The following is a 13,636-nucleotide window of genomic DNA, read 5'->3' on the forward strand; positions in this document are numbered from 1 at the left end:
AAGATGACTTTCAAACCCTTGACCATATCAAATACCTCAGCACCAGTGTGTTCCGCAGTGCTTCGGCCGGTGATCTGCCTTGCCGTTGTAATGCTTGCCTTTCTTTCTTATCGGATGACCTTTCGGAAGAAATCGACGATGCCCAAGGTACACGTTCTTCTTACAATTTGGCAAATGTACACTTTCAGCCTCATGTAAGCAGTGCGTGCATGCATTGTATCCCTTATTTGACGAGTCCCGAAAGGTTACTAAGAGCAGGCCAATCGTTGATGGTTACGAAAAGCAACGCTCGTAGGTCAAATTCCTCTTCTTTGTGCTCATCCCACACACGGACACCAGGTCTGCCCCACAGCTGTAAAAGTTCATCAACTAATGGCCTTAGGTACACATCGATGTCGTTGCCGGGTTGCTTCGGACCTTGGATGAGCACCGGCATCATAATGAACTTCCGCTTCATGCACAACCAAGGAGGAAGGTTGTAGATGCATAGAGTCACGGGCCGGTACTATGGCTGGAGCTCGCTCGCCAAAAGGATTCATGCCATCCGTACTTAGACCAAATCTTATGTTCCTTGCGTCAGCCTGCAAAATCTTTGAACTCTCTCGTCGATCTTTCTCCATTGCGTTCCATCTCGCGGGGTGTCTCAACTCCCCGTCCGACTTACGGTCCTCTTTGTGCCATCGCAACAACTTGGCATGCTCTTTGTTCCCGAACGGACGTTTCAACCGTGGTATTATAGGAGCATACCACATCACCTTGGCGGGAACCCTCTTCCCGGGTTTCCGGCCCTCAACATCGTCACCAGGGTCATCGCCTCTCGATCTTATAACGCAATGCGAGTGCATACCGGGCATTCATTCAAATTCTCGTATTCACCGCGGTAGAGGATGCGGTCGTTGATGCATGCATGTATCTTCGTAACCTCTAAACCTAGAGGGCAGACAACCTTCTTTGCTTCGTACGTAGTGGCGGGCAACTCGTTATTCTTTGGAAACATATTCTTCAACATTTTCAGCAAGTTTTCAAATGCCGAGTCGGCTACACCTGCCCGTGCCTTCCATCTCAGCAAATCCAAGTGTGCAGCCCAGCTTTTTCAGACCATCATCGCATCCGGGTACAGCCGCCTTCCCGTGATCCTCTAACATGCGATCCAAATTCTCCCTCTCTTTTTCAGTTTCGCAGCCGTCTCCGTGCATCAGCAATGGTCCGACCAAGATCATCAACGGGATCATCACGTGCCTCTTCTTCACCTTCCCCTTCACCTTCCCCTTCACCTTCAGCATCCTCCATGAAAGTATCACCGAAATGAGCAAGATAGCTTTCATCGATGAAATCATCCCCTTCTTCATCTTCTTCCATTATAACCCCTCTTTCTCCATGCTTGGTCCAACAATTATAGCTTGGCATGAAACCGTGCCGAAGCAGGTGCATGTGAACATCTCTTGAGGAAGAGTAACCCTTCCGATTCTTACATTTAACACATGGACAGATAACAAAACCCTCCCGCTTGTTCGCATTAGCCACTACGAGGAAATCTTTCAAACCCGCACCGAACTCGCCGGAGAGTCGGTTACCGTACATCCATTGTCGATTCATCCGCATTATTATAATATAAAATATATAATTAACCATCATGCATTTGTTAAACTAACTAGCTACAAACAATATAAATTAAACAATGAACTACACACACATGCACATTTTATCAACGACACATCAAAGGTTCAAGTTGCTAACCGCGATCGAGGAGGAAAAAATAAATGAGAAAGCTCAAGTGTGGCTCCAACACTTCATATCATGTTTGTTTCATGCTCTTGGGGCATTTCATCAAACACCTTATGTGCATAAGAGGAACCAAAAGCAAACCTAACACCCACTTGTGAGCTTGTGAAGAGAATGGCACCAAATGGCTAAGTGTTGGCTGCTGGATGGGTATATATAGGGGAGGGGCTTTAGTCCCGGTTGGCCCGGCCAACCGCGACTAAAGGCCTTCGGGCACCTTAGTCGCGGTTGGCCCGGCCAACCGCGACTAAAGACCCCCACGTGCACCGGCTGGCCACCGAGCGCCCTGGGCCCAGTGCCTTTGGTCGCGGTTCTCCTCCCGAACCGCGACTAAAGGTACCATTTGTCGCGGATCCTGCAGCATCGCGACTTATGGGGCTCACCCGAAGCCTGTTTTTCCACCAGTGACACTTTCTGGTCTCACAATTACTGGTAGGTTAGTGAGGATTAGTCCCCTATTTAGGATCTCTTCACCTCATGTCATATTTTTTTGATCAATTTGATGTGTTATAAGCGCAGGTATTTTTTACCCGTGGGTACCCATTTACCCTGCCGGGTGACGGGTATGGGAAAAACTTGTACCCGTGTACGGGTATGGGTACGGGTGATGGGTAAGATTGAAGGTGACGGGTACGGATATGGGATGGCTCTACCCGCACCCATACCCTGCGGCTGCCATCCCTATTCATCATCCATCTAGAAAGAAATAGTATCATAATGTGTGCAAGCAGCCAGGCATCCGGCCGGCAGGAGTCTTAATACATATTTGAATATAGTACAGGATAATGAGGAGATCGATCGTGATTGGATTTCCCGGGCACCTATGATCATGGACAGGATCATTATCCATGTTCATTCTGAGCTGCTGCTTGTCCTCCTGCACTATATATACTCCTCCCAACAACACTAGCTAAGCAGCAGAGTAAGTTAGCCATGGACCCACCCGCGGGCTTAGGCATGCCGGGCGCGGCTCTGTCACGCAGCCGCCGGAGTAGCCGGAGCTGGGCCAGCAACCTCTCCAGCTCCATCCGCCACCAAACCATCGGCCTGCAGCCCGACGCCGATGACCCGTTCCGCCGCGGCTCCGCCTCCTCCTCCCGCCGCCACGACGAGGACGAGGAGAACCTCCGCTGGGCCGCCCTGGAGAAGCTCCCCACCTACGACCGCATGCGGCGGGCCATCCCCCTGGCCAACCACGACCTGGGCGCCGGTGGTAGCAACGGGCTGGTGGAGATCGAGCTCCTGGCGAGCGGGGACGGCGGCCGCGCGCTGCTGGAGCGGGTGCTCCAGGATGACAGCGAGCGGTTTCTGCGGAGTTTGAGGGACCGGCTGGATCGGGTGGGCATCGAGCTGCCGAGTATTGAGGTCAGGTACGAGGGCCTCAGCGTTGAGGTCGACGCGTTCGTGGGGAGTAGCGCCTTGCCCACGCTCTGGAATGTTACCGCCAATTTTCTCCGGGTACGTTGCCACCTCCATGCGTGCTCTGCAAGCTCATGCTCTGCTCACCATGTTCTGCTAAATAGTAGTAGTACTATGCGGGAGCCCGTTGGAACATGCATGCGAGTACATGCTCTCTACGTACAGACGTAGACACTCACATATACGCACATACACTCACTCCTAAGAACACACACATGTACACCCTACCTTTGTGAGCATCTTCGAGAGACAGCGTCCAAGAAACTTCATCGACGGATCTTGACATTGACGAAGTCACCACCCGCACCTCACTGTCGATGGAAACATATCGCCTTCCACTAAAAAATATTCCACCTTTAGTGAGGGGTTTAAATTCTGGTGGGCTAGGGTGCCACCGCCCTCCTAACCACCCAACCATAGGTTGTTTCCCATAAAAAAAATCAACTTATCACGTGATGTGCGTAAACAAGATAAAATTCAGTGCTAAAAATAATGCTTTTCACAAGATAAATTTTCCCTTTTTAATTAACTATAGAAAATATTGTTTTTTCGTGAAACTTGACGAACGCACATATATTATAGAGATGTACATGTGAATTTTTTATCAAAAAATTTCGACACTTTAAAATATAATATTTTGGTAGAGGAGCATACACATCCGGGAGCCGATTTGAATTTCTTTACCATGAATGCTCGGTTTTATGCCCTCCTATTTTATAATTCCATTCCTGCTCCGCTTCATCCTTCTAATTTTCCCTTCTTCTCGCACACCATCTTTTTAGTATTTTATTACACTGTCATTGTGGTGAAAGATGCAACAATCCAGTTGCTTATATGGATTTTACGTTTAAAATGTATTTAAAAATGAACTAATTCGATAACAAGTACTCCCTCTGTGCAGTTTTATAAGATGTTTAAGCTATTTTATTATAGCTTCATTCACCTTTATTTATATCTAGTTTATTTTTAGTGTGTAGGTTCACTTCTTTTGTTTTGTATCTAGTCGAGGGAGTAGTTAACTTTTTTAGAGCAACAACGTATTTTATTAATAAAAAGAACATGAACAAATAAACGTGAAAACAAAATAGATATTGTCCTGCAAAGTTTGCTGATAGATCCCTCAAGGATATAAAAAACACAATCATCACTAGAGTTTCCTGCACTCGCCGAACCTAGCGGCCGGCGCCAACTTCCAACACCGCCTAGACACACGTTGGAAGAGAAGTTGAGCCTCCACCATTGCCAGGCCCAAAGAGCACCATCACAATTGAAGTTTTTTTAGTTGATGAACAGAATTTTTGCAAGCAGCGAGGCATATGTCGTTGTTGAACGTCGACCGGGGGACATCACTGTGTTGTCTTACAACCAAGATCTACCGTATCCCATCAGCGAAGTCCGGGAATATCGATAGATCCACCACCTACGGACCAACATCCTCGCTCTCGATCATCCACCTCGCACCGGTCCCCAACACCGTCGTGGATAACGACGAACACCGACGGCACGCCGAGAAACCGATCTCGCCAATCTGAAGAATGTGGAGAAGGCCAAGTTGTCGATCTAAAGGACCGACAAGCACACAATGCCATCAGCTCCGAGACGTCGTCGTGAAGGCTGAAGTCGATGTGGGAGTAGAATTGCTGCAGATTTATTTCCCCGGCTGTCCCACCACCCCAACGACACACCACAACATACAAATCTTAACCCTAAAACTAAACTAGAATGGAGGAAGGATGCCCCCTCCCTCCAGACGCCGTAGCGACAAGCGGAGGGAGAGGGGATCATCACACGCGCCGGTGGAGATCTGGGGAGGGAGATATCGCCTTTATCTCGTGAGACAAAGGAGCACACACATAGTCACATGAGATTATTATTCATGTGGTATAAATTTTTTCATTGGAAAACGTTCAACTCAAGGAATGTTTATAACTTTGTTAATTGGAAAACGTTTATGTTCATTCGACCGATCGGCTTAGTTAGGTCCTACACCGTTCATGGGCCTTCCATCCACTCGGGCTTTCTTAGCTAGCTAGCTAGCTTAATTTAGCTATGCTTCTTTTTCACTATTGAAAACATATTACGTTTGACGTACAAATATATTACGCTAGATTGTCTTGGTATGTCTAGCTGAATCTAGCTCCCCCACGTCTCGCCAGAGATGATGTATACTTTCATTAAATCTGTAAGAATTGCATATAAATTTTGTAGTGAAAGAACATTAGAGATGTTCTAATATTACCTAGCGTTTGCCACAAAAAATTTGTGATTTTTTTAGTAATCGTCTATATTTTAAGTAGTCGGTGATTTTTATTGTAACAACATATGTAGCAAATTTTTCATTGATTAACGGATTTTTCAGAGCCACAATTTTGTTGGTTGTGATATATGTGGATTTTTGTTGTACTTGTTGCCAATTTTTGTTGTAAACCTACATCTAGCAGAACAGTTGTGTTTAACAAAAAAATTATAACATTGTTTTTTAAAGTTTGTAGTGAAGATTCTGTTTTAATAGTATTTTTTTGGTAAACGGTATGAGAGATTTTGTTGCAACACTTGGTATGACTCGAATCTGGAGTAGGATGGCAATTTTTTTAAATATTGAGAAGCTCGGGTCTAAATGGATATGCTCTTTTGGCTTAATTGGTAAACGTAAGGACGGGTTTTCAAAAAGTGGAGGGGGAAATACAAAATTCACGTTGCAGTCTGAACGGCAGATCTTGATAGGACAGTGCGGAGGGTAACTGATTTATGGTTGCCATATTAAAAGACCTAGAGTTTTCCTTGTTGATTTTAACTATTTCTGAAACGGTCAGAGCTAGCTGGCAACTAGGTGCGTGCTTAGTCAAGTCCTACACCGTTCGATTGCATCATGATTCGTGTATATGAGTTATAATTTGAGTTGCACCTGAGTTTTATTTAGTTACAAATAGACTTGCAATTGCAAAAATATCAGTTACAAATAGAGATGCAAATAACAAAATACTCTATACCGTTAGATTTGCTGCTAGCATGAGTTGCTACATGAGCTTATTATTCAGGAGTAGCACTTCCCTTTTTCATCTCACGGTACTTTACCCGGTCACCTTATTATTCAGGAGTAGCACTGGTTTTTCTTTCCTTTCTTTCCGTGACGGGGACACCAAAGCAGCTCTGCTTCCTCTTCCTCCTCCCAACCTACTCCACACTGCTCCTTTTCCTCCTCCCAACCTCCGTCGAGATCAACGCATACCACAGCATGCGCGACTCCTTCCCATCACCGGCCGGTCAGTGGAGGAGAATTTCCTACGGGATGAAGCTGCCAATGACCATGTTTTGGTCTGCTCAGGGTCCTCCCCGACGGTGGCGGTGGCAGCCACAGCCCACAGGCAGGGGGGGCATAACAAGCTGTGACATTGGTCCATCAGTTCACGAGAGAAGAGCATATCTGCATCACACATCAGTTCGCCCACTCCAAGCAACGTGAGATGATTCCACGTTGGAGGTGTTCGACGAAATGCCTCTTAAGATACAAAAGCGTGTGCTTGCGTCTGCAAGGCTTGCTTCACGCGTGAGATGATTCCACCAAAACGCAGAGGCGCTCGGTGGAGGAGGACACTTCCTACAGAGTTGAGCAAATTTTGGGCGACACCTGAAAAGGGGAGAACAAGAGATAGATGTTCAGCGGCCGGGATACAAATCGGCCCTCGACACCAGAGCAGGTCAGCTTTATTTCCTGGGTCAAACGGCATGATGGCGCCTTACTTTGGACGTGTTGGATGAAACGTATTGAAGAGGCCAGGCCAAACAAACAGCATAAGCGCCAGCCCAAACATAGCAGAGGCGCTTCTCACTTCCGTACGGTGTCTTGTTTGCTTGTTCCTACTATTGATTATGCACACTTTTTATGTGATGCACCCATCTGCATTACTTGTGGGTATATAAGTATAATCGGGGTTGCGCTGAATATTACAAGTTGCTAACATAGTGCCTCTCATGACCGCAATGCAGAGTCTTATTGGGCGGCTTGCCTCCTCCAACAAGAAAACCATCAACATACTCAGGAACGTCAACGGCATCCTCAAACCTTCCAGGTAACCATCACCTTCTTCCTCTTCCTGCTACTGTTTCTTTCATACTATTATTCTGCCGCTAGTAGCAGCAGCTGTATAGCAGGTATCTCTCTCACATGCCTCTCATGCATCATCAACCAGTATCAATTTGTTCCAAGTGTTTTTACATAGGCCAGGGGTTCCCCAAAACCTTTTTCCAGTATCTAAACATTCAAGCAAGACAATTAACTCACTGCTTTTGTTATCAATTTTTTATAAATGTATAAAAACCTGGAAAAGTAAATATTTGACGTGCATGTTATTTTCAGGATGACTCTTCTTCTTGGACCTCCTTCTTCAGGAAAGAGCACGCTTATGAGAGCGCTTAGTGGCAAGCTTGATAAAAAACTCAAGGTTTTATCTCGTCTGTTTTTTTATGCTTATTATTCTTTTTTCCTTCTTTTCTTTATGGCCGGATGCATAGAAATGATCACCGTCTCTTTCATGCCGCAGGTATCTGGCAACATTACGTATTGTGGCCACATGTTCTCGGAGTTCTACCCCGAGAGGACCAGCGCGTACGTCAGCCAGTACGACCTGCACAATGCGGAGATGACAGTGAGAGAGACATTGGATTTTTCCAGGCGCTGCTTGGGCATTGGTTCCAGATACAACATGCTCACAGAGCTCGCTAAGAGGGAGCGCAACGCGGGCATAATGCCGGACCCTGAGATCGACGCATACATGAAAGCTACCGCGGTGCAGGGGCATGAGAGCAATATTGTAACAGATCTTACTCTCAAGGTGAGATTTTGACTGTTCTATTCATTGCACATAAATATGTAACAAAACATGAGTCTAACAAAACCCTCACTTTCAGGTCCTTGGGCTTGATATTTGTGCTGATACCTTGATCGGTGATGATATGATCAGAGGGATTTCTGGTGGGCAAAAGAAACGTGTCACAACTGGTATGCACACACATGACAGAACTATATAAAATAAACTTGACCTCTCAATTCATTGTGGAAAAACGATTTTGTTTGTTATGCTTATATGTTTTTTTTTTTACGTTTTATGCCAGGGGAAATGTTAACAGGACCCGCAAGGGCTTTGTTCATGGATGAAATCTCCACTGGTTTGGATAGCTCTAGCACGTTTCAGATTGTAAAGTACGTGAAGCAATTGGTCCATGTGATGAATGAGACCGTGATGATCTCCCTCCTACAGCCACCACCTGAGACGTACAACTTGTTTGATGATATTATTCTGCTATCAGATGGATACATAGTGTACCATGGGCCACGTGAGAACATCTTGGAATTCTTTGAAGCTTCTGGTTTTCGGTGCCCTGCCAGGAAAGGAGTCGCAGACTTCCTTCAAGAGGTCACTTCCAAAAAAGACCAAGAACAATACTGGTACCGTGAACAGGAACAATATCGTCATGTGTCAGTCCCGGAGTTTGCTGAGATTTTTAAGTCATTCCATGTAGGCCAGCAAATGCTCAAGGACATGCAAATCCCTTTCGAAAAGTCCAAAACCCATCCTGCCGCATTGACCACCAAGAAGTATGGCCTATCCAGCAAGGAGTCACTCAAGGCAGTGATGTCGAGAGAGGTGTTGTTGATGAAGCGCAACTCATTCATCTACATCTTCAAAGTCTCCCAGTTGATCATCCTTGGGCTCATGGCCATGACTGTGTTCCTTCGAATAAAGATGCCCAGTGGGCAGATTTCTGACGGTACCAAATTCTTTGGAGCCCTGACTTTCAACTTAATCACCATCTTGTTCAACGGGTTTGCTGAGCTACAGCTAACCATAAAAATGCTTCCTACATTCTACAAACAAAGGGATTTCTTGTTCTTCCCTGCATGGACCTGGGGATTGGCAAACATCATCTTAAAAATTCCTGTTTCGCTTATGGAGGCTGGGGTATGGGTCACCCTCACATACTACGTGATGGGCTTTGCGCCTGCTGCAGGAAGGTAAGCGTCCGGGTATAATCCTTGTGTCCACTTAGCCATTTGCATTTTAATATTTCAAATTGATAACTCCAGTATTAATATACCTGCTCATTATAGGTTCTTTCGTCAGCTTTTAGCTTTCTTCGCTACTCACCAAATGGCAATGGCTTTGTTCCGATTTCTGGGTGCTGTTTTGAAATCAATGGTTGTGGCCAATACTTTCGGGTTGTTTGTGATCCTTGTTATTTTCATATTTGGAGGATTTCTTATCCCTAGAGGTAAGCATTCTATCATGAAATAATCATTTATATCTAGCTAGCTAGGCACGATAAATCGGTTATCTGCACCTAATTTGCTAACCTTCTCCCTCCCTAAATTTAATATGGACAGATGACGTCAGACCATGGTGGATATGGGCTTACTGGTCATCTCCTCTGTTGTACAGTCAAAATGCAATATCTGTCAATGAATTCCTTGCCAGTAGGTGGGCCACTGTAAGTTTTTCTAAGGACAGTGTATTTTCGTGTTTTAGTTTCTCTGAACTCAGACACCATTATATCCTAGTGTTGTAAAGTTGACAGTGTCTCCTAATGTAAGTATTTCAATGTCATTACAGCCAAACACCGACACTTCTATTGATGCACCAACAGTAGGCAAGGCTCTTCTTAAATCGAAAGGACTTTTTACTACTGACGGGGGCTTCTGGCTCTCCATAGGAGCCATTATAGCATTCACAATCTTGTTCAACATCTTATACATTTTGGCCCTTACGTACTTGAGTCGTGAGTACCATTATTTTCTTTTTGCTGACACTATCCTCTGATGGCATAAAGAGCAAGGTATTTACACTACATATAATATTTTCTCTTCCAGCAAGTGGCACCTCAAACACACTAGTTTCAGACAATGAGAATGATTCAGAAGCCAATGTATCATCTACTATGGCATCTTCAATACCCATGGGTTAGATCTTCTTTAAGTATCTATGTTAGACTATTGCAGCATTCATAATATTCTTAAGTTAATGTCATATTTATCAAGCCGATTGACGCCTTAATAAGAATAATTAGCCACTGTTTGCACTTAAAGTTTCTGTAGGTACTAACGGATCCACAAATAGGCCAAGTCAGTCAGGATTTGTCTTGCCTTTCCAGCCTCTTTCACTTTCTTTCAACCATGTAAACTATTATGTGGACATGCCTCCGGTAAGCCTACCTACTTTCCTCCACGCACATATTGTGTCAGGTCATAAGCTTTTCATTTGTATGATAAACTTATGTGCAGAAGTGGTATTTTTTATTTTAGGTCTAGCGATAAGATTTTTTATCTTGTGTTTCAGGAAATGAAGGAGCAAGGATTTGCGGAAAGTCGTCTCCAGTTGCTCACTGATATCAGTGGTGCTTTCAGGCCAGGTGTTTTGACAGCATTAGTTGGCATGAGTGGAGCTGGAAAGACCACTCTAATGGATGTCCTGGCAGGAAGGAAAACTAGTGGGTCTATTGAAGGAAGTATCACCCTCTCTGGTTACCCTAAAAAACAAGAAACTTTTGCCCGCATTAGTGGCTATTGTGAACAGAATGATATCCATTCACCAAATGTTACTGTATATGAGTCCATTCTCTACTCAGCCTGGCTGCGTCTTTCATCAGATGTCGATGACAAAACCAGAAAGGTATTTATTCAAGCCATCTTCAGACTCTAATAAAGATAGAATGTTATATATATATATTTGAAGGTTCAAGTTGTAATTGTTTCTGATTAAAGAAATAAATCTCCACCCACACAGATGTTTGTGGAGGAAGTCATGACCCTTGTAGAGCTTGATGTGTTGCGTAATGCTATGGTTGGTCTCCCTGGAGTTGACGGGTTATCGACTGAACAAAGGAAGAGATTGACAATTGCTGTGGAGCTGGTATCAAATCCTTCAATCATATTCATGGATGAGCCAACTTCTGGTCTTGATGCTAGGGCAGCAGCGATTGTCATGAGGACGGTGCGAAATACAGTCAACACTGGGCGTACTGTGGTTTGCACAATCCATCAACCCAGCATCGATATATTCGAGTCTTTTGATGAGGTACTCTCCTCTCTATTTCTATTTGTCTCTCTTTATCTCGATATGTTATTTTTTATAACTACTTTAGATTTAGAAATGTGAATAACTCACAACTCGTTCCTTTTGTAGCTTCTACTTTTGAAAAGAGGAGGGCAGGTTATTTATGCTGGCGATCTTGGTCGCCACTCTCATAAGCTGGTTGAATATTTTGAGGTGAGTAAGTGAGTTAACTTTGCTTACGTGTTTCGATTTGGGGGTAGCCAGGATTTCACTTATTCTGAGTTGAACATGCTTACAAAATATTATCATTGGGCTAGAAAATCCATTAAAGTTCAAACATGTCTTGAACTCATTGCACGTGTAGAAAAAGTAAAATAAAGATAAAAACTAACTGATGGGTCTGGCATTGCATTGCAGGAAATTCCAGGTATTGAAAAGATCACAAAAGGATATAATCCTGCAACATGGATGTTGGAAGTTAGCTCCCCTCTAGCCGAGGCTCGTTTGGAAGTAAATTTTGCTGAAATTTATGCTAATTCCGATCTTTATAGGTGAGTACCTCAGTCACTGAAAGTAAGTCTTTGACATTTCTAAGCAGCTGCTATTATTTCCATTAAACAAATACATATTGTTCTGAAACAAGTGCAAAAATGCAATTGTTTTCACTTATACTCTCTACTCTAAGTTCATGTTTGTTAAATTTGACCAGGAAAAACCAAGAACTTATTAAGGAATTAAGCATTCCCCCGCCAGGCTATGAGGATCTCTCATTTCGTACAAAATATTCTCAGAACTTCTACAACCAGTATGTTGCAAACTTCTGGAAGCAATACAACTCTTACTGGAAGAATCCACCCCACAACGCAATGCGCTATCTTATGACTTTGTTGTATGGTCTTGTATTTGGCACGGTGTACTGGCAAAAAGGAACAAAACTGTATGATCCCATTTTCTTGCTATAGTTCACAGCAATGTTGTTCAAAGATGATACATTAGCTCTTATGGAGGCACTAATATTTTTGTGTGTGTGCAGAGATTCACAGCAAGATTTGTTCAATCTACTTGGAGCCACTTATGCTGCTCTCTTCTTTCTTGGGGCCGCTAATTGCTTCACGGTTCAACCTGTTGTGGCAATTGAGCGAACTGTTTTCTACCGTGAAAATGCGGCGGGCATGTATTCTCCATTATCCTATGCATTAGCTCAGGTAAATATTTTGCTTGTGTAGTTTTAATGCGGCGGTTTGCTAATCATTTTGGATGTGGGAAAATCCATTCTCACCATTGTGTGATTTGTGCAGACAAGCGTGGAGATCATCTACAACATTGTTCAGGGGTGTCTATACACACTTGTCATCTATCCGATGATTGGATATGATTGGAAAGCTGACAAGTTCTTCTACTTCCTGTTCTTCATTATAACAAGCTTCAACTACTTCACATTTTTTGGCATGATGTTGGTGGCAATTACCCCATCCGCGATGCTCGCAAGCATACTAGTATCCTTTGCGTTACCTCTTTGGAACCTGTTTGCCGGATTCCTTGTCGTTAGGACGGTAAACAAATTAACCTCAGATTAACCATGTTGCATGTCCAAATTCATCGATTTAACGATTAATGTGATGGATTGTTGTAGATGATACCAATCTGGTGGAGGTGGTACTACTGGCTCAACCCGGTGTCCTGGACCATCTACGGCGTCGTCGCATCACAGTTTGGCGAGAACACGGGTACTCTTAAGGTCCCCGGTGGGGAACCGGTTTTGGTGAAGCAATTTCTGGACGACAATCTGGGAATACGGTACGATTTCCTCGGCTACGTTGTGCTAGGCCACTTTGCCTATGTCGTTGCCTTCTTCTTCGTGTTCGGCTATTCCATCAAGGTCTTGAACTTCCAGAAACGTTAGGCAGTGTGTTGCTACAAAGCAATCTAGTGCCTGCATGCGAAGCAGTCTAGTGAACGTGTGTATATTACGAGTAGTAGGACGCAGAGAAATTCCTCTGCTACTATTTGTGTAAATGAGATTTACGAGAGATACATCTTGTTTACTACTTGTATAATATGGAGAAGTCTATTTTTGTTATTGCCAGAATCTCAGTTTGTGTTTTACTACCTCCATCTCAAAGGTTAAGTCTTATATTATTTTTAGAAAGTTATACCATGTTAAGTTTGACTAAGTTTTTACCAAAAATAGCCGAGATATATATCTACTTACGGTGCTGATTCACTAGTAGAAAAACAGCCTTTGGCACTAGTTCCAGAGGGGCTTTGGTACCGGTTTCGCAACCGGTACCAAAGGATTGGGACTAAAGCCCCCCTTTGGTACCGGTTCCTAAGAACCAGTATTAAAGGTGCCTCCACATGGGCACGGAGGAGCCTGCGGGGCTAGA

At 44.1% G+C, this 13,636-nt stretch overlaps 1 protein-coding gene across 1 annotated transcript; it reads left to right on the forward strand.

Moving 5' to 3' along the window:
- Positions 1-2,934: 2,934 nt before the first annotated feature.
- LOC124649455 (ABC transporter G family member 48-like) lies at positions 2,935-13,152 on the forward strand. Its single transcript, XM_047189085.1, has 17 exons — positions 2,935-3,240; positions 7,189-7,271; positions 7,559-8,033; positions 8,110-8,200; positions 8,314-9,214; positions 9,311-9,471; positions 9,584-9,687; positions 9,810-9,975; positions 10,067-10,156; positions 10,292-10,398; positions 10,533-10,865; positions 10,980-11,270; positions 11,667-11,800; positions 11,959-12,186; positions 12,283-12,454; positions 12,548-12,802; positions 12,883-13,152. Exons 1-17 carry the CDS (start codon positions 2,950-2,952, stop codon positions 13,150-13,152), a joined length of 4,152 nt encoding a protein of 1,383 aa, XP_047045041.1. The 5' UTR covers positions 2,935-2,949.
- The last annotated feature ends 484 nt before the right edge of the window (positions 13,153-13,636 follow it).

This window comes from Lolium rigidum, chromosome 4 (genome assembly GCF_022539505.1).
Source record: "Lolium rigidum isolate FL_2022 chromosome 4, APGP_CSIRO_Lrig_0.1, whole genome shotgun sequence".
NCBI classification, from domain to species: Eukaryota; Viridiplantae; Streptophyta; class Magnoliopsida; order Poales; family Poaceae; genus Lolium; species Lolium rigidum.

Excerpts from the sequence above, each read along its gene's own strand:
- LOC124649455 (XM_047189085.1), top strand. The coding sequence starts at position 2,950 with ATGCGGCGGGCCATCCCCCTGGCCAACCACGACCTGGGCGCCGGTGGT. Across the intron at positions 7,272-7,558 it reads GGCATCCTCAAACCTTCCAG|GATGACTCTTCTTCTTGGAC; the intron begins GTAACCATCACC and ends TGTTATTTTCAG. Across the intron at positions 9,976-10,066 it reads GGCCCTTACGTACTTGAGTC|CAAGTGGCACCTCAAACACA; the intron begins GTGAGTACCATT and ends TTTCTCTTCCAG.